Here is a 22,076-nt window from a genome sequence, read left to right on the forward strand (position 1 = left end):
ATTACAGCATATCTAAGAATTATACAATAAATACTTCATTTGTAAAATATCAATCAATCTTCTCAGATTTCACTGTTCTTGCACATTTTCATACCAATTGCTTTCTGTTCCGGTTCTTTCCTTCTTCACCTTATGCTGTCAGACATTCTAATCCTCAATATCGTTATATACTACTTATGTCGATATATGTAGTACATACCACACCAGTACCATTGACATCGAACAAAGAAAAAACGTGTTCATCAATGATTGATTGAGTTCAAATAACCAAAAGCTTTTACAATGAGCATATATTTTAATTTTGCAGGTTTGTATTACTCTGTTGTTGATATTAAGAACTATAAATGACTAGTCATTATAGAAATGTTATACTGGTTGTTATTATATTGGATGCACACTGCTGATCTTAACCATTGAAATTAATATAACATCCACAAAAAACCTCTTCTGATATGAATCAACATATGCTCACTAGTGACTGGCTTCAAGAGGTATTTCCTGAAGTTCTTGTGAGATGCAGTGGCCAGTGGAGTTCAACCGAGTCTGTTCTGAAATGGTAACTCAATGAAGATAATGGAGGATGGTGGCGCTAAATTGCGTGGATTGGCTGAAGTTAGACATTAACACCATTGAATGCTGGCCGAGTCGATGGTCTAGAGGTTAAGCGCTCGCGTGCAAGACTGACAGGTCCTGGGTTTGAATCTCGCGGGAGGCGGGATCGTAGATGCGCACTGATGAGGAGTCCCACAGTAGGACGAAACGGCTTTCCATTGCTTTCAGGTTTTCTATGGTGATCTAGCTTCAATTGACTCGTGATCTCAACCATTGAAATTACTATAATATCCACAAAAACTCTTGAGTCATACAGATTTCCTTCAGTAAACACACACACACAGCTCTTGAGTACAATAAACGGAATGGTAGTCATTGTCATATATATTTTAAACCCAAAAATCAATTATTTTACGATATTTTATTAAGGGAGTTGTTTTAAAAGTGAACTAATCTGTCTTTAAGCCTATAAATTGTTTTTTATGTCCCTTTATCTGACTCTAGTAAGATCGGACAAATGATCATTATTGAATGATTGCTATCGGAATACTTACTTACGCCTGTTACTCCCAATAAAGCATAGGCCGCCAACCAGCATTCTCCAACCCAATATGTCCTGGGACTTCCTTTCCAGTTCCATCCTATTTTTGTTCATTTTTCTTATGTCTGTCACCACTTCTCGGCATAGATCCGCCTGGAACCCCTCTGGGGCTACTGCCGGTTCCAAGCCCGCATAAAAGAGGAGGGTTGAGCATGGGGTTAGCGATCCCACCCCGTAGAAAACTAACTCGCTAAAAAAAACGCTAACACTGTCGGAATACATCATCCTGACTATTCTTGTATATTATTATCAACTTAATCCATATTAGTGAATAACGGAATTGAATAAGTCGAATACGAGAAGAGGATTTTTGAATACCTATATTTTGTACACTCATTGATCTGGATAGGAAATGAAAGGGATGAAGCGAATAGAGGAGAATGAAGCGAATTGGCATGCGATGGAGAAAACATATGAGCCAACTCCCTTTCATCAAGCGATAATCGATATTTATAGCCGGATAAAAATAGGTTACAGATATATGTGATGAATAGAATAAGAAGTGTACACACACACACACACATACATACACTCATATAAAAACAATCAGGGTTTATAAGTGAATAATTAACAAGGTTAAAACGTAACTCAATAAGAATGGATAAATTGGCCTGTTCAACAAGTTAGAATCGAGTTATATGGGCTTAACATAGTAACACCGATACTACAATGTCAACATTTTCATTCAAACCACATAAGAACCTTAAAGATATCAATCAATATATAGAGGGTTAAAACATTTTGAGAAGAATTACTTTCGTTCTAAAAAAAATAAAGGTCTTTTGTTTAACTGTTAAAACAATTCATTCTTTCAACATATCCACGAAAAGAAAAAAAAGAGGCGAATAACTTCGGAAATTTAGAGAACAAAGAAGAATAAGTCAGTCAGTCAGTTAGCCAGCTACAACGTGAGATTAGGCACATAGATGCATCGGTTCAGGTTGCCAGACCTCATTCATTACAACACAACAAGATGATCACTAAATTCATAGAAGTAATTACACTTCAATAGTAGTAATATATAAAATAAAGATTTTGTATAAGGATTAGTTCGTAGAAAGGAAGGTAATAAAATAAGTTTAATATCAAAGTTCAGGAGATGACAGAAAGTGTATACACGTATGACATTGTGATTGATTCTGAGCCGTGTCACACAGAGTCACCAACCACTGATTACGATAGTCACACTGATCCTAAACAAGTAATCTCCATCTACTAACATGGCTCAGAGTAGAAGTTAGTGACTTCAAGGACTGATGCCATGTTTTCGTTTGGCCGCCTCTCACTTTCATCCAACCATCCGCTATACTAGTCAATATTGCGCGTCGTGGTAATCGGTGTTCAGGCATAAATGAAGATTCACATGAAGAATGAGGTAAACACTGAACTGAATTAATTTTAAGGGATATGTAAATTCAGTTGGATCTGTTGATCGTAGAATTAAATTAGAGTTGATAGGTGATAGCTAGCAATGGAGTCCAGGACGCGCGTTTCATCCTATTTGGGAGTCGTCGGCTAGATGTACCTACATCTCAAGGTTGACGTTCATTCCAGGACTCCACCTTTTTTATAATACCTATGATGTAAGGCGATTCGTACAGGATGCACATATGCCAATAACAGATTGATCAATTGCAGTTCTAAACATCAATGGAAAGATCCAAGTAAACAATACCAAGTGAGTGTAAACTTCACCCCATTGCACAAGAAAATTGGCTATCGGGACTCAGTAGCTAAATGGATAACTCGATGGTGTTTGAAGCGAACGGTACTGAGTTTGAGTCCCGGAGTGAACATCAACTCCGAAGTGCAGGTACATCCGGATAATGTGTCCTAAATAGGGTGAAACGAGCGTCCTGGATTCCACTATTAGCCACTATCCATCTTTGTATGTAATGCTTGTGAATTAAGGCTATATCAAGGCAATACGCACAGTATGCACATATGCCAGTAAGAGACTGATCAATTGCAGTCCCAAACATCAATGAGAAGATTCAAGGACGATATTTTGAAGATTGATTTTAAAAAAAAGATTCCAGGTGGATAAAAATACAGTGAAATCAGAGACAAGTGAACTTCTAAAAGAACTAAAGCCATTTATTAATGTTTCCCTATAGATTTACTTTTTATCCTAAATCTAACAGCATATCGCGATTCTATGGGATACCAAAAATCAAAAAACATGACATTTCTTTAAGACCTATAGTGGATTTCACAAATACTCCTACATATACTTTATCGAAATATCTAAGCAACATACTGAAGCCACTTCAACATAATCTAGTCAATGTCGTGAAGGATTTATATGGATTCAAATTAAAGATCTCGGAGTAATCCATCAACAAGAACCAAATAATGGTAAGCTATGATGTTGTAACTTTATACGCTAACATTCCAATTGGTAGATGCTTAGACGTCGTTAATGACTTACTAGATAATGATAAGACTCTATCTAGCAGATGTTCATTAAGCAACAGTCCCATCATGAAATCCCTCAAATTATGCTTAAATTTAACACTTTTCACTTTCAAAGGGACTTTATATAAACAAACGAATGGAGTAGCCATAGGATCTATAGTATCACCGATTGTTGTCCCACATTGAGTTGCTTATTTGTGTCAGTACTATTCTGGATCGGATATATAGATGATGCATTTGTCATTATTCAAAAAACTCTTAGAAATTTCTCCAAACACATAAACACTTTGGGAAAGGAAGATCAACATAATGATCCACCTTTCTTGGAATGTTTAACTAAAAGGAATTCTAATGGAAATCTAGATGTAGCCATATACCGAAAAATGACACATTCAAATCGGTATATTGATTTTTAACTCTGCACATTTTTTCAGTGCAAAAATTTCTTTAGCCCTATATCTTTTCAGAAGAGAAACCAAGATCATTACCTCAAACGAATAATTTTGGTAGAAATTACTATTAAAAGCATATTGAAACAAAACTGTCCTTCTGTAAATAACAATCTGAATGAAATATTTAGGATTGGTACTGTCGTTTTACCTTACCACTCAGGTACGACAGAAGAATTACAGCAGATATTGAAAATGTACAAAATTAAAGCTTTCTATAAGACAACTAATGTGGTGTGGGTTACTTATATCCACACAAGTAGTATATGACGGTGGTCAGGCATAGAATGTTTTTCAGTAGAAGTTCAATGAGGAAAGAACGGGAACGGAACACAATTGGTATGAAAACACATAAACAATGAAATCTGAGACAATAGATTGATGTTGGCAACAAGAACAGTCAAGTTTGAGATGATGAATTGATATTTTGCAAATTAACTGTTTTACTGTATGGTTCGCAGATTTTATTGAGATGCTCTCTAGTTTCGTGTCAAATACATTCGATTGTCTCCACTCGTATTCTTGTTCACTACACTAACACCAAGAAACGCCTTAGTTAGAATAAGAGATTATGTCTACAGATTGGATTGAGTTAATTATGTGTTATTTACTGAAGAGTCTTCCCGTGAAATGTCGACTCCTGTCAAAGAACACACAAGTTACACAAGAAGACTTCATAATAATCCAGTAGGATTGGAAAATTGACCGGTTAGATCAGCAATAACAGTACAAGTGTTTCACATAATGCTAAGGCCCTCTGCTCTCTATAAGAAAGAAGGCCTGAATATTCATTTTGACCTTATTTATTTTTCACATAATCTGCATACACACACAGTTTCAACCCCACTATTTTAGATTGCAAATGAGTACATTTTTTCATACCTACATTCTGATGCACAAATCAATACAGTGACAGTTTATACAAATTCACCTTGACCAATAATAACGTGAAATTGACATATTCAGACTTATTATGATTTTGTATTCTGCATTGTTTCCTTCGTACTATTTAAACTTGTATTAATTTAATGTCAGTCATTTATTTACTCTGAAGAAGTGGTTTACATTAAGTGACGAAACGTCAGAAACAAACTTTCTACTCATTGAGGTATAACAAAATATATATACTTAATATTATTCTGGAGAATCATTTAAAAGTTTTTAAACTATACATTGGTGCTTCAAAAACTACATCTCCACTAAATGATTCACGATAATACATCAAAATATGCCATCAATACATAGTACCATCGTCTGTTGAAGCAGTAATAAAAGTCCTGTGTTTTTTGTCTTGTTGTTCTCAGCAGTTTAAGAGACGCGGCACCAACCCATGAAGTTAGTGACTTTTGAATTGAGTCGATTGAATAGGCACGGACTAGCTGGTTGGAGACTGAGAGCTTATCGTAATAAATTATTTTAAGTTTGAATGACATGGTTTAAAATAGGTAACCATGTTGAAGCTGAATTCACTCTGTTTTTTTCTTAGACTTTGAGTTCTAAAATTGCTCCCAAATGCCCTGGTAAGGCCGAGAGTAGGGAGAGTCAGCTATCTCTCTCTCTTTCGAAATGCTCTCACATGGCCACGCGTATATAGCTTCTGTCAGGGAAGTTCTACTCACTGCCTTCTCGCGGCATTATTGTTGTTTACGAAATTGAGAGGATGAAAAGCGAATGTCCGACGCTTAAACCGGGTTGGTGGACATGAAGAGTCCATCTTGGGGAATCGGAAAACCTTGATTCCAAACCAATGATGCACATGAACCCCAGTATCTTGAAGGAACAAATGGCGTATGAACCAATCGTTGGTTACCGGCTACCATAGGACTGCATCTCCTTACGTTGCTCCACTGCCTTGTGGATCAGATGTTTAGGTCAAAGGCTGTGGGTGTAGGCCCCTAAGAAAGCCACCTACTTCGATTTGGGCACCCGGGCAGTATTACAGCCCTCACACATATCGAATGAGATTTGTGTGGCGCATATGTACTTGGTGCCTCCCTGTACCAATATCTATGTGTTAAAATAAATAAACAAAGTTCCAAAATTATTTTATACTCACTTTTATTCTGGAAATTTATAACTCCGTCACGTCTTATGGTATATGCGTAATGTTTTCTACTACAACTGATAATGAAACAGCATTTACATCTCTGGCATTTGTCTCCATAATCCTTATCTTGGTATGCCAATGTGATGTGACAATTTCAACCGATATATATTTATACCAGATTCTAAGCTGCTTATGACTGACTGAATCGATAGAGAACCCTGTTTGAAGTAGGTCTTTACTACTTGATACCAACCAACAAAGTGTTTTAGTATCGCTATCTCTCCAGGGATCTAATCTAAAGTATTCAGGTTATGGAGATAGGATGATAGATTTAGACCACTCATTCGGAATTCAGTGGAGTATGTTCTCAACTTTAGTCAATTTGTAAAATATCCATCACTAAGATTATTCACCGTCGTCACGGATACCTATCTTATTTCTGACATGGTTGAACTTTATCACATTACATGTTTTCTCATATATACTTGCGGAATTTATCTCAAATTGAAAAACTAGTTAGGATGGCAATATTGTTTATTTATTCAGGCATAAAGACACATTCCATGCAATTAATTGCTTTTATGAATCGAAATAAAGCCAGAACAAACATGGATGAAGAATAATATGAAGTCACTATAAATCATGGTTTCTTATCAACTGCTTACAGCCATATATGTATTGAAAGTTTACATTGAAACAATCGACATAGAAGAATGAAAAGAATTGGAATGACAAAGATTATCAGAAACAGGCCGGAGGTCATTTGATGTTGGAATCAAACAAAACATAAGGTGTGGGTGATGCATTAATTAAGTGAGGTTCAGAGGCACATAAGATAAATGATTTGATAATTTTATCCCGACCGTTGCTGCTACCTTGACATGGTAGTCGGGCTTACCTATTGTGAAGAACCGATCGAACTATACTGGCTGGAACAATCGTTCCTCAAAGTCCTACCATGTCAGACAGGTTGATTGAAGAGCGGTAAGACTAAAGGTAGCAGACTCAAGGTCCGAGGGCGAAGTCGTACTGCTGACTGTACAGTGGTGTGACGGTAGCAAGGTGTTCCTTTCGGACAACCACCATAATAGCGATGCTGCCTTCCCATAAAGGAAAGATGGAGTTAGAAAATGTCGACCCTAAAAATGCACACCTCGCCTTAATTCACAGATATCCGTCTCCGGTGGTAAGGTTTCAACAAATACGGAGCTAACACGAAAATTACTCATATAAAAGTTACTTATTTAAACACATAAACATTGGTACAAGGAGGCACCAAGTAGATATGCGTCGCATAAATCATTCGATTTATGCGAGAGCTGGGAGACTAGTTGGGTACCCAAACCGGAACAGGTGGTTTCGACCTAAAGGTCTGATCCACAAGACAGTGGAGCAATGTAGGGCGATGTAGTGCCGTGGTAGCCAATGGCCAACAATTGGTTTATTTGCCATTTTTTCTCTCAGGATCCTGGAAAACACCAGTCAGTCAGTAACAACGTAGAACTTCGTACGTATATACATCATACCACTTGAGCACAGAGATGCAGTTGTCGATTCAAATCCCGTAGTGGTAGAGGTAGTAAGAGTATAAACAGTAATCAGAAACATTAGGGTTTGAAGATGTTATTCAAGGAATATGGACAATTGGTTTGGAATGAGAGTTTTCCAACTCCCCTAGATGGATCCTTTGTATCCACCAACCCGGTTAGAGTGTCGGACATTCGCTTTTCATCCTCTCAATTTCGTAAAGAACACCGCCGCCACAAGAAGGTAGTGAGTATGACTTTCCTGGCAATGGTTGTATGCATGTGGACATGTGAGAGCATTTCGACAGGGAGAGTTGACTCTCCTCACCCTCGGCCGTACCAGGGCATTTGGGGATCAACATAAACTAATTTCCTTTTCAGGTACCTCCACAAGAACCCTTCCACGGTGTGAGCAATCACCAGGAAGTGATAACCGCTCTCATATCTCTAAAAGCACTCAAGATCACTATGATAATTTAAAAAGTTATGAAGGGTTTATATAAGATTCCTGAATTATATAGTAATTGAACAGGATTTGAAGAGTATATATAAGTGAAGAATATTGAATGAATAGAAACGATTACTTTATATTATTAACCTTTCAAATCTAAGTAATGTCATCAGTACTAATCAATAAATATGTGAATTAACATTACCCAAGTCATTGGTTATTAGTTGAACAATCAAACTCAACACGATCTCTTTTACAACATTCAATTGTTGTTGTTGTTCTTGTTTTTTCATATCAACACACAAACATACATAATAACACAATAATATTGATGGACAACAGTAGACGTTTACATTTTGCATTATTAGAGATCATGTGTCATTTAAATACATAAACTATTAGGCAAACATACCTGGTTACTATTCATTCATTATACATACAAACATATATACACTTATATAATAAGTAGTAAAGGATTGATCCGCTCATTAAAACCAAATTTGATCTACAATAATAATAATAATAATAATAATAATAATAATAATAATAATAATAATAATAATAAATGATGTAAGAAATTGGATCAAAATCATAACAGATGAGAAGAATAAATGACCTGAGTTCATATGATCAAAATAAAAACCTTGTTTAATGAATACTTAACAGGGTTTTTATTTCTTCGTATAGGTGATGATTATTATTAGTAGTTAGGCTTTAATATAGTCAATCAGTTAACTACAACATAGGATCAGGCACATATATACATATATATACATCGGTTCAAGTTGCCATATCTTATTGATTATAACACATGATCACCAAATTCATAGAAGTAATTACTTCAATGATAGTAATATATATATATATATATATATATATATATATATATATATATATATATAAGGATATAATACAGGGAAGAAAGAATTAGTTCATAGAAAGAAAGATAACAAAGTAATAGAAGGGATTTTGTGGATATTATAGTAATTTTAATAGTTGAGTCGATTGAAGCTGACTCAGTGGTTTAGTGATTAAGTCTTCGCTCACGGGAGCAATATGTCCTGGGTTTGAATCTCACGAGGTGAGATCGTGGATGCGCACTGCCATTGAGGAGTTTTTCACAATGGGATGAAACGGTCGTTCAGTTCTTCCAAATTTTCCATGGTGATCTAGCTTCAATTGACTCATGATCTTAACTATTAAAATTGTAATAAAAGCGGTATACACCTACATCATTATGATCGATTCTGAACCATGTTATACAAAGTCTCTAATGATTGGTTCATTGTTAACATATATATATATATATATATATATATATATATATATATATATATATAATTTATAAATCAATACTTGTGATATTATTAGTAGTATTTGTGTTCCTTGAGTTAATCAGTTTAATTAATTAGTTAGATAGATTTTGCTATCATTCCGGGTAACATCATAATCATCATCATTAAAGTTATGAATCTTTTTTTAAAAGTTGAGATCATAAGTCAATTGAAGTTAGACCAACATAGAAAACCTGGAAGCACTAAACGGCCGTTTCATCCTATTGTGGAACTCCTCAAAAGTACGAATACACTATTGAAATTACTACAGTATCCACAAAAACACCTGATACTAATCAACATATGCACGCTAGTGACTGTCTGGCCTCAAGAGCTATTTCCTGAAGTTCTAGTGAGATGCAGTGACCAGTGGAGTTCAACCGAGTCTTTTGTGAGGTGGTAACTCAATGAAGACAATCGAGGACGGTGACGCTAAATCTCGTGGATTGGTTGAAGTTAGGCATTTACAACGTTGGATGCCAGCTCAGTGGTCTAGAGGTTAAGCGCTCGCGTGCGAGACTGATAGGTCCTATGTTCGAATCTCGCGGGAGGCGGGATCGTGGATGCGCACTGCTGAGGTGTCCCATACTAAGACGAAATGACCGTCCAGTGCTTCCAGGTTTTCCATGGTGGTCTAGCTTCAATTGACTCATGATTTCAACTATTGAAACATATGGAATTATTAAACCAATCAAGGTAGTTTATGAGTCAATGATAACATTGGAATAGATCATATAAAGTACGAATTAATAGTGTGGTGACAGGTGTACTAGTTGTGATAAGACTAATAAGGGCTTGATTCAACGTTACATAATGGGAAATAGGTCAATGATTAGAAACATATAGACAGTGGGATAACATTTATAAAAATTACATTACATAATAAGATAATTGGACCGTGAAAGGTATATTTCAGAAGAAAAAAATGGTAGGAGGGGGTGAAGAAAAATAAACGATCAAAGAGTACGGAAAATAATAATAAATAAAATCATCTATTAAAGCCAAGGGAGAGATAAGGGTGTTACAAGTTTCTTATAAACACAGACTTGGATTGTTGGTTCGAATTCCTATCGCTCCTGCTATATGTAAGAGATGAGATCGAACCCCATAAGGAAAACTAATAGGAACACGACAAAGAACTTTAAATGACTTAATCCTGTCTACTACGTGATCGCTATCGATCAAGTGTGATAGGACCGAGCTACGTATTGTCTTGACAGTACCTTTTCCTAATCACGAAGGGAGGTGTTCACTAACTTTTTGGTTCAGTTGTTTGGTGGTGTGGCCAATATAGCTTTCTCCACAGGAGCAGATGAATTCGTAGATACACATAACTTATCCTTCAGTTGGGGAATCACCACAAATCGGGTCGAATACGATAGACAGAAGTTGGCTGCATTAAATGTTCTCTTCATTGCTCTGGTCAGTCTATCGCGTAGTACATCAACCAGCTACATCTCCATTGAATTGCAGTTTCAAGAAGACTCATCTAGGGGATTTGGAAAAAACTCATTCCAAACCAATGGGGCTCATGGTTGCAGGGTCCTAAGGAAACAAATGATGTATGAACCTAGGTTGGTTACCAGCTACCATGTGATTGCATCTCCTTATATTGCTCCACTGCCTTGTGGATTAGACCTTAAGGTTGAAGATTCTGTGTTTGGTCCCCCAAGAAAACCACCTACTTCGGTTTCGGCACCTGGGCAGTATCACAGTCCGCACACAAATCAAGCGAGTTTTGTGGCACATATGTATTCGGTGGCCCTTTGTACCAATATTTGTGTTTAAATAAATAAATAAATAAACCGATATAATTAACACGTGTTATTGTTTGACAAGTGGATATTTATAATACAGGGTATTGTGTGCAATATTTTCATTTTTAGGAAAAATTCATCATAAACCGACATTAGTCAGGATAGCATTTAAGATCAGACAATAGTTGACAATCATTTCGTTTCGGTAAGGTACCCCAAAGTAGTTCCTATTTCAAAAACTCCAAGGAGTCTATTAGACCTGAATTTGAAATAATCTATCACAATCTCTCTGTCACTTTCATCCATTGTTCATTGCATCAATGTTTACTTCTCCTTTGAAAATGTATTAGATGTTCTTACCACCTATAAGTGTATCTTATTTGACAAATGAGATTATAGAAACTTTATATGTTTAGCAACTTTTGCAACTGAATTCATTAAGTAAACCTACCTATCTGTTGTCACTTTACACTTACACCGTCTAAGGCAACCTTAATTAATTTGAGTAATAACCAACATGAACAGTATATTACTGAGTCATATGACACATGCATTATGGTAGAGCTGATTGGCATATTTTGATAATTATTGCTTTGTTATTCCATGCTTTCTGTTCTCATTTTACTTTCTCTAGTTATAGATGATTACAATAAATTCTTCATGGCGTAGATCAGTCAGTCAGCTACAAAGTAGGACCAGGCACAGATATACATCAGTCCAACTTGCCACACCTCATTAGCATATCAAGATGAACACCAGATTCATAGAAACAGTTACTTTAATGTTGGTAATATACAAAAGAAAGAATGCATATAAAGATATAGTGCAGTAAGAAAGAATTAGTTGGTAGAAAGGAAGCTATGATGCGATTTTAATCTCATTATTATTATTATTTGAACACATAGATATTGGTACAAGGAGGCACCAAATACATATGTGCCACACAAATCTCATTCGATATGTGTGAGGACTGTGATAATGACCGGGTGCCCAAATCGAAGCAGGTGGTTTTATTAAGGGGGCCACACTCTGAGCCTTCGAAATGAAGGTCTGATCCACAACACAGTGGAACAACGTAAGGAGATGCAGTCCCACAGTAGCCGGTAACCAACGATTGGTTCATGTGCCATTTATCCCCTCAGGACACTGGAGCCCATGTGCACCACTGGTTTGGAATCAGGGTTTTTCAACTCCCCCAGGTGGACTCTCTATGTCCACCAACCCAGTTTAAGCGTCGGACATTCGCTTTTCATCCTCTCAATTTCGTAAACAACATTAATGCCGCGAGAAGGCAGTGAGTATAACTTCCCTGGCAGAGGCTACATACGCGTGGTCAGGGCATTTGGAAGCTTTATGGTATAGTCTAAGATAGATAGTGTATACACCTACGCCATTGTGATCGATTCTGAGCCATGTCACCAAGAGTCTCCAACCATTGGTTATGATTGTCACGTGGACCCAAACCAATTAGTCTGCATCTACCAACATGGAGCAGGAAATAACTTTAAACGAACAGTTCTTGACTGATACCTTTCATCGCTGCAACACATGAGAAAAATGTACTATCTAAATAATTTTTAGATTAGAACACTTCAAACACTCTAATACCTCATATTTGTTCTCCCTATTTAATACTACTCTCTATATCAAGCTGATTATATGCTTGTAAACTGGCATGAATTCTGTAATGACTATTAATCAGATGATTGAATATCGGTTAACATAATGAATGACAAATCTAGAAAGTAACTCTTCCATAAGATCATAATACTTTATAGCACAAATCAAGAAAACTGAATGTAATCAGTTGAGGATCACGTTTTTTTCTCTTTCTATTTCAAAAGAAAAAGACAAAACAAAACACAACTTATTTACTTTGATCTAAATTGGTCTACAGGTAAATGTTGTCTTTCTTTTTTTATAAGTAAGATGTTTGTGAATGAAGGTTATATCAAGGCAATACGCACAGTATGCACATATGCCAATATAAGACCGATCAATTGCAGTCCTAAACATCAATGGCAAGATTCAAATAAACGATATCAAGTGAATTTAAGCTTCATCCTATTAGACAAGCAAATGGCTATCAGGACTCAGTAGTTAAGTGGGTAACGTGATGGTGTTTGAAGCGAACGGTACTGAATTCGAGTCCCAGAGTGAATATCAACTCTGAGATGCAGGTAAATCCAGCTGACGAGTCCTAAAAAGGACGAAACGCGCGTCCTGGATTCCACTACTAGGCACTATCCATCTTTTTATGTAATGCTTGTGAATTAAGACTATATCAGGACGATACGCACAGTATGCATATATGCCGATAAGAGACTGATCAATTGCAATGCTAAACATCAATGGGAAGATTCAAGTAAACAATACCAAGTGAATTTAAGTAAGATGTACATTTAAAGTTGTTTCTTTGAAAGAAAAAAGAAAGAATAATACAGATTCCTTTAAAGTGTGCTAACATATCAACTGTTAGTTATTTAGCTTATTGCTAATAAGTTTGACCTGTTATGAAATTTAGGTTTATCATTTTCTACTAACTACTTTCAATCATTATTTAACATATTTTAATATTGTAACCATAATGTTAAGTCATCTAAATTAATGGCCAAATAGTAATTTAATCAATAACTAAACAAGACTAATTTAATCACAATATAATGCACTATTCAATGATTGATGATCTACACTAGACAACTAGTGTAGCAGCAGTATCTGTATCAGTAAATGAAAAAGCAACATCCTGAAATACTGAACAGAAAACACCAATTCAATCACATTTGATGGAGAAAGTCTGGAAGAGGTGAAATCTTTCACATGTTTGGGTAGCATCATCGATGAACAAGGGGATCGGATGCAGACCTAAAGGCGACGATTGAAAAAGTAAGGACAACAATCCTACAATTGAAGAATATATGGAACTCGAAACAACAATCTGTCAACCAATATCAAAGTCACAATCTTCAATACGAGAGTCAAGACAGTTCTACTATACGGAGCTGAAACTTCCAGAACTACCACAATCATCATCAAGAAGGTACAAGTATTTATAAACAATTGTATACGTAAGATACTGAATTTCTACCATTAACATCAGTCCACTGTAGAACAGAACAAACCAACTCCCAACTGAAGTGGAAATCAGGAAAAGACGATGGAGGTGGATAGGATACACCTTAGGGAAATTATCAAACTACATCACGAGGCAAGCCCGAATATGGAGTTTTGAAAGGAAACGGAAAAGAGGACAGTCAAAGAACACACTGAGTCGTGAATTGGAAGCAGACATGAAAATGATGAATAGCAACTGACCAGTACAGAATTTGATGGAGAATACTGAAGAGCGGCCTATGCTTCTCTATGATGGGTAACAAGCGTAAATAAATACGTAATGATCAACCAACTGTAAACAAAATTCAATCCATTTCTCCTTTATCGTTTAATAATACCCTATTCCTAAAATAATAAACACCTAACCTTATCGATATTTTCTGATTGTTTCTTTGTTGAAAATATCACTGAATAATGTCAAGATTACACTTGATAATTTTAAATAGATTGAGCATTTAGTAAAGAGTCAATGAGACCGTTTTTTTACTATTTACACTTGTATTAATTTAATTTCAGTTATTTATTTACACTGAAGAAGTGGATCATATTAAGTTACGAAACATCAAAAATACAATTTTTCCTACTCAACAGAATATATATATATATATATATATATATATATATATATATATTCTTCATATTCCTTTACTTTAATTATATCATCTTTATAAAACTTTTGGTTACATCTAATACCCTGATACGACCGAGAGTGGGTAGGGTCCGCTCTCACTCGAAATGCTCTCATATGGCCACGCGTATATAGCCTCTGACAGGGAAGTCCTACTCACTGCCTTCTCGTGGCATTACTGTTGTTTACGAAAATGAGAGGACGAAAAGCGAATGTTCGGCGCTTTAACCGGATTCCAAACCAATGGTGCACATGGGCTCCAGTATCCTGAAGGAATAAATGGCGTATGAACCAATCGTTGGCCACCGGCTACCACGTGACTGCATCTCCTTACGATGCTCCATTGCCTTGTGGATCGGACCTTCAGGTCGAAGGCTCGGGGAGTGGCCCCCTTAATAAAACCACCTGCTTCGATTTGAGCACCCGGTCAGTATCACAGCCCTCACACATATCGAATGAGATTTGTGTGGCGCATATCTCTTTAGTGCCTCCTTGTACCAATATCTATGCGTTAAAATAATAAATAAATAAACATTAAAACAAAATAACTTAATAATGAGGTAATATCAATAGTTAAGATAATGAGTCAATTGAAGTCAGACGACTACCATGAAAAATCTGGAAGGATTGGACGGCTAGGCAGGATCATGGATGGACATTGCTGAAGAGTCTCATAGTAGGACATTAACACAATTGGATACCGGCTCAGTGGTCTAGAGGTTAATTGTTTGCGTACAAGACAAATAGGTCTTAGGTTCGAGTTTCGCGAGGCGACATCGTGGATGCGCACTGCTTAGGAGTCCCACAGTAGAACGAAACGGCCGTGCTTTCAGGTTTTCTATGGCGATCTAGCTTCAATTGACTCATTATCTCAAGTATTTAAATTACTATAATATCCACAAAAAACACTTTCTGATACTAATCAACATATGCTCACTATTGACTAGATTCAAGAGGTATTTCCTGAAGTTCTAGTGAGAAGTGGTGACCAGTGGAATTCAACTGGATCTGTTGTGAGATAGTAACTCACCTAAGACAATGGTGGATGTGTCGCTCAATTTTGTGGACGGAACGGCTTTTCAGTGCTTTCAGGTTTTCCATGATAGTCTAACTTCAATCGACTAATGATCTCAACTATGGAAATCACTACAATATCCACAAAAAACCCCTTCTGATAATAATGAAATAATTTTTAAAATGTCTAATAGTTAGTTCTATATTCAATGTAGATTAGTCAATCAAACACCTAATTTTTAATATATTACTTAAATACTTAATTAAGTTTGATTACATAAAGATAGTTTATAAAGAAGAAAAGTTCCTTTTCCATAATATCAATATATGATTATCTCTAATACAAGATACTCATTAATTAATTTACATAATGTGATATGAAGATGTAGGTGGTAATCAGTATTATGTCATATTATATTTATAATGTCTTAACAAGTACATATGTGATCAGATTGTTTGAAACGTATTGCACTGATCTATTATACAGTTCTGATACCTTTGGTCTTCTCATTGTATTCATCAAATAGATGTTTATTATGTCAATAATAAGGTTATCAAAATGAAGTACAAAATATTTTCAATAATAAATTACAAGTTACATCATAATTGTAGGGAACTATGAAGATGATTATATATATATCTATAACTCCGCCTGAAGCCCCTCTGGGGCTACTGCCAGTCCCAAGCCCAGACAAATGAGGAGGGTTGGGTATGGGTTAGCGACCTCATCCCGTGGAAAACTAACTCGCTAAAAAAACGCTAACCAGAAAAAATAATTTAAACCACTTAAAGTCTATATACATAGTGAAGATAGTTGTTCATTTGACGAAGAAGAGATGAATCAGTGTCAAAACAACCTACGAAGTAATACAGGGTGTGGGGCGGTGGTAATAGGACTAGGTTAAAATTAAAGATTGGATCTATTACTTTTGAATATAAAGACAAGGCTTGAATTGATGAAATATTAAAGTCCCAACTATGCACAAGTTTCTTATTAAGTTCAAACTGGATCCTGTTCGTCTGATTTTGTGAATAGTTTTGAATGGAATTTCTGGTAGAGATAAATGACTAGAATTAATTAGACATCCGACGCTATATCCACTGATTAATTTGTATTCATATTTAGTAAACCGTGCTAGAACAGATGTATTGTAGACAGTATGACATTTACTACACGAAAATAAGATGGTGGTTGGAGGTAGTAAACAGGAAATCCTGGACCCGGGTTTTGTGCTACTTGGCACTCGTCAACAAGGTGTACCTGTAATCTTGAGGGAACTGGTTCTCCCTGACGGGTTCGACCCCGTGTCACCCAGGAAGCACCAGTTCCCTCAAGGTTGCAGGTACAGCTTGCTGACGAGTGCCAAGTAGCACGAAACCCGGGCCCACGGTTTCCTGTTGACTACCTTCAACCACCATCTCATCTCAACATAGTGCAAGTAATGTCGAGTCATCTAGACTAGTGGCCACATTGCAACTTTGTCGATAGTATTCGATCTGCACTAAGGACTCGACACACATGACATTGATCAACACCCAGCGATCAATTGTGACTATAGGAACATGTTAACCAGTAAATAAACACCGAGATGTTCAATGTCCCAGTTTGTTCTTAATAGATTCTTGGATCATGTATTCATTAGAGAATGAAATTTATAGCTTAGACAAAGAAAAGGTCTTTCAGAGATTTCGGTAATCGTTTCCTGAAAATCTCTAAAGCCTTATACTTTCTGAGATACAGTCCCATGGTGGTCGGTGACCAATGATTAATTCATACGCCATTTGTTCCTTCAGGATATTCAAGCCCATGTGTACCATTGGTTTGGAATCAGAGTTTTCCAACTCCCCTAGGTGGACTCTTCATGTTCGCCAACATAGTTAAAGCGTCGGACATTCGCTATTCGTCCTCTCAATTTCGTAAACAACACCCCCGCCGGAAGAAGGCGGTGATTAGAACTTCCCTGTCATTGGTTGTAAGCACGTGGCCATGTGAGAGAAAACGTATAAAATATGAGAATATTTCATTCTTTCCGGCTAAATTTCATCTAATCTATCAATTTGTTCAAGTGAGATAACTTAAAATGGTTCAGTCAAATAGATCACTGGTGATAATAATAATAATAATAATAATAATAATAATAATAATAATAATAAAGATACAAAGTTTAAATTTAGATGAGATTTTGTTGGAAGGAAGAATAAAAAAGGAGAGAGGATTATTGTACTTTGATCATCTATCTTAATATACTTTAATTCATTAACTAGTCAAAAAAATATACAACCAAATCTTTAAAACATATTACTCAAATGAATCAGTAATCTAAATAACCAAATTTTAAGCGATGTAGTTGTGAACTCAGGTAAGTTGTTACAGGTTTTATCATTGAAAATAAGTATTGTTTGAATAATGGTGGAGAAGATTAGTAGCTCAGGTGGATGATTTTGATGGAGTTTTGTTCTCTGAGCTGGATGGTTTGGTCGTGGAGCTTTCATCGTTCTTCCGAACGACATCATCAGCACAAACTTCTACCTGTTGGCTCAAGCTTTTCGCAAAGTTTTCAATGTTTAATATGGGTTTTCTATCCAACAATAACAGTAGAGGAATATTAAGGTGCATTAAATGATTGAGGTTAAGAGTGCATATCACTAGGTAGTTTGAATATATTGAGATCATCACAATATCTAGAGGTTTGTAATTGACAAATCTATGGGACTGTAAATAGTAAATAAGACCCAAAACAGTTAACCAGCTTCTGCTGTTAAAACCATTAAGTGACTACAAATAGTTAATTTGTCATCTCTTCAGTTCACAAAATCCGTATAGTCTAATTAATTGGTTGTAACTAATTAAAAACAGTATTTTAATCTTGGTAAATCTTAACTTCAATTTAAAAATAATCAAGCCCCTATGTACATTAATTTATTGCTGAATAGTAAATAATATCATTTTTCTAGTCTTGTCTGGAACTGGTCGAATTCTATCAATCAGGTTGCGATATGGCGACTAGTCAAAGTAAATTGACATGGTATTAGTTGCTTTTTTATATTTGTTAGTTAAACAGAAGCTTTACACCTACTGATACTGATCAGCACAGTATACTTGTAATTATAAGGGAACTTGTCTTCTCTGTAGGAATCGAACCTGGACCATACAATTTCACAATGTGAGACGTTACATTACGTTTGATATTAAAAAAGGTACGATGATAACTAAATAACAGTCAGGCAAATATACATTATAATCGACCACAACAAAATTTATGACCGTTAGTGTTTGTAATAAGAAAATATTTGTCGTTAGCTTTTATTTAGAATTGTGGCATTATATTCATCATCGGAAATTTACAATAAATGACATAGCTGAAAGCCGTTTCGTGATTTTCCTTTCAGTAGTTTGTACCAACAAGCGTGACTAAAATAAGTCTTTTATCGTACACTAATATCAGGAAAATAAATTGATAATAACAGGAAAATAGGAACACAATGTTTTGATATGTTTCCGAGCAACTTGTTAGTAAACTGATTGGACCGCAAATGAAATGAGCCATAGTACCATTAATTGTCTCGGAGGACATGATATGTTTCAGTTATGTATATTAAGTTCAGTGGTGTGTACGCCAGATATATGAAGTCAGACCTTCAGGAAAATAAAATATATGCAATTTTCGCCTTTGATGGGTCCTAGAAGCGTGTTTTTTTTTACATTTTCGTCATTCATTATTTTCAAGTTCTACTGAGAAGTTAGCCTTTTAAATGACCTAATTATGTACAATTGTTTAGCTTACAGTAAATAAAGAAGATATCGGATTGGTTCAAAAACTTAAAGTTATCGTATACCTACTAATATTTTGGCAGTAATTACACTACGGATGATCCAGATATGAATGTTCTAAATTAACTTATGTCAGGAATCAACTGCAGTTTATAAATATCTCTCTTTATGGCTTTAAAACAACATATTCAAGTATCAAGTAACCAGTGACGTCAAATAATTCTTGTAGTTACTGGATACCAGATGAAACTTAAGTTCACTTATAAACCTTTAACAGAATAAATAATAAATACCAACACAAACATTGTTCATAAACTTTTGAAACAATTACATTGTTTAAAAGGTCATAACTTTTGACATCCAAAGTCCATTGAAATGGAGGAGCTATTAAGATTATATTTAAGAGAATAATTTCTATTGCGTAAGCTAATCTACGATACTCGTATAGTTGTGTTAATTAATAATAATTTCAATGAGCAGCAGAAATTTAACGTACAACGTTAGATGGTTTAGTGTACACAGTCCTTTGCGTTCATTAATACCTTAAGAAAGCTTTATATCTATATTTAAGGCAATATTATAATCCGTTTTAGTGGTCAAGTAACGGATATGAGGTATATACTTTATCAACCATTAGAAAGTTACTCAAGAAGACGACTGTATTATCAAGCGATGTTAAAATATGACAGTAAATTCAATTATGGACTTTTCATCGTCTATACTATGAAGATATTTTGTACCAATTAAAAGCCAAAATAGAGTAAAAACGCAACTGAGTACAAGACCACTCCTATGAATCACATATTTAAGAGTCATAAATGAGAAACTGGTGATTTTTATCTGTATTCAACTAACGAGCAAACAAAATATAAAAATGATTCTCATTTTAAGGAATAGGTATAAACTTATTTACCACAGAGATTAATGTTTTTTGCCTCAGTAGCGTAAGATCTACTAGTTTGAAAACTCCTTTAACATAAATTTGCCACAAAATCAGTAAACCTCATGATTAAAAAACACCAGATATACGATTACATTTCAGAAGTCACAATGATCAAAACGGAATGGTTACGAGGATCCCCTCAGGCCAGATCCTCGGCTTTAGCATTGAACTTATAAGGCTTCATTCGTCTGCACCTCCACAAATAGTGCTGTATATGCATATACATAAGTAAACAAATTTATGAAGATAATTGTACGCTATGCATATTTGAACCAAACTACAGTTTGTTACATAAATACCGAACTAAATCACAGACACAGTAGCGTAAAATTCGCAAACGATTGACTAAATGTAGCTGTCAAATATCGTGAGTAAGCTCCATTAATTTTAAATACTTTAGACATTTGAACACATTAAAATTTGCATCAAAATTACATACGCAGAAGTTATAGCCCGATATCTCTCCTGACCAGCTGTGTCCCATATTTGAGCCTTAACAACTTTTCCGTCAACTTTAACATTCCTTTGAATCATTATTTCTGAATTTCATCTATTTACTTTGTGGCGAAATCAACACCTATTGTGCTTTTACTTTCAAGATTAAACTCATCATTCGTGAAACGCGAACGCAAATTCGTCTTTCCGACTCCTGAATCACCTATCAAAACAACTGCAAAAGTGAAAATTTGAAAATGTTGACCTCACTTTTGAAAAGTAAACCCATGTGCGAATCCCTTCTTATCATGATTACAAATGAATATTCAAAAAAACTCACTTGGTTATGCCCTTGATTTTCTAAGCCTTCAAAGTAAAGTATTATTCAGTATTCAATTTGTTATTCTGATCTGCTACACACTAATTGATCCCTGTAAAGTTTCTTCTTGGCTTCAAATAGGTGTCAGAACATTTTGATTTGGTTGAGTGTGAGCGGTTTACTCACTCCAAAGTACAAAGACTAGAAAATTTGATAGAGGTCGGTGAATCTTTAGTATTCCATGACTGAAAAGTTCTACGAACACAATTTATCGCACTTAAAAGCGGTCATTCTGTTACATTGACTGTAGGAAACTTTAAAGTATAAACAGAAAGATGAAAGAGTGTCTACTGCTATTAAATTATGTTACTCACTGCTTAGAGAAATAAAAGAGTAAACAAGTAGGAAAAAGCTGGACAGAGATGCTAGAGAGAAAGGTGTTTTCCGTAAATGATAATCCCGCAATTATTGAATTGTAATAATGAATAGAGTGAGAGCGTTATTGGCCTCTTAACCATTTGAATAGAGTCCAACAACATTTTGTTTTTCAAGGCGCGAGAGAACAAAAAATGTAAATGGGGTCGAGAAGAGGTCAGATGAGATCAGGCTTAGTCAACGAGGAGAAGAATGATGTGGGCTTCTGTTGCATCACCCCAAAACTTGTCCTCAGCTGTCAACTTGTGCTCCTTCATAGCTCGACATTGCGTCCTTCGGGG

General features: G+C 35.5%; 1 protein-coding gene across 2 annotated transcripts in view; it reads right to left on the bottom strand.

Moving 5' to 3' along the window:
- RAB11A_1 (Ras- protein Rab-11A) overlaps window positions 1–21,517 on the bottom strand; it is a gene marked incomplete at its 3' end in the record, with an annotated part of 28,286 nt that extends 6,769 nt beyond the window's left edge. For both annotated transcript variants that reach the window (XM_051217807.1, XM_012938173.3), the window contains exons 1-3: window positions 21,312–21,517; window positions 21,165–21,276; window positions 21,046–21,129 (exon numbers count right to left, since the gene is read on the bottom strand). In XM_051217807.1, coding sequence (XP_051064231.1) covers window positions 21,046–21,129; window positions 21,165–21,276; window positions 21,312–21,351 — 236 coding nt within the window. In that variant the 5' untranslated portion in view covers window positions 21,352–21,517. The remainder of the gene's footprint in view (window positions 1–21,045; window positions 21,130–21,164; window positions 21,277–21,311) is intronic.
- Window positions 21,518–22,076: the final 559 nt, after the last annotated feature.

Source organism: Schistosoma haematobium, chromosome 7 (genome assembly GCF_000699445.3).
Source record: "Schistosoma haematobium chromosome 7, whole genome shotgun sequence".
Classification (NCBI taxonomy): domain Eukaryota; kingdom Metazoa; phylum Platyhelminthes; class Trematoda; order Strigeidida; family Schistosomatidae; genus Schistosoma; species Schistosoma haematobium.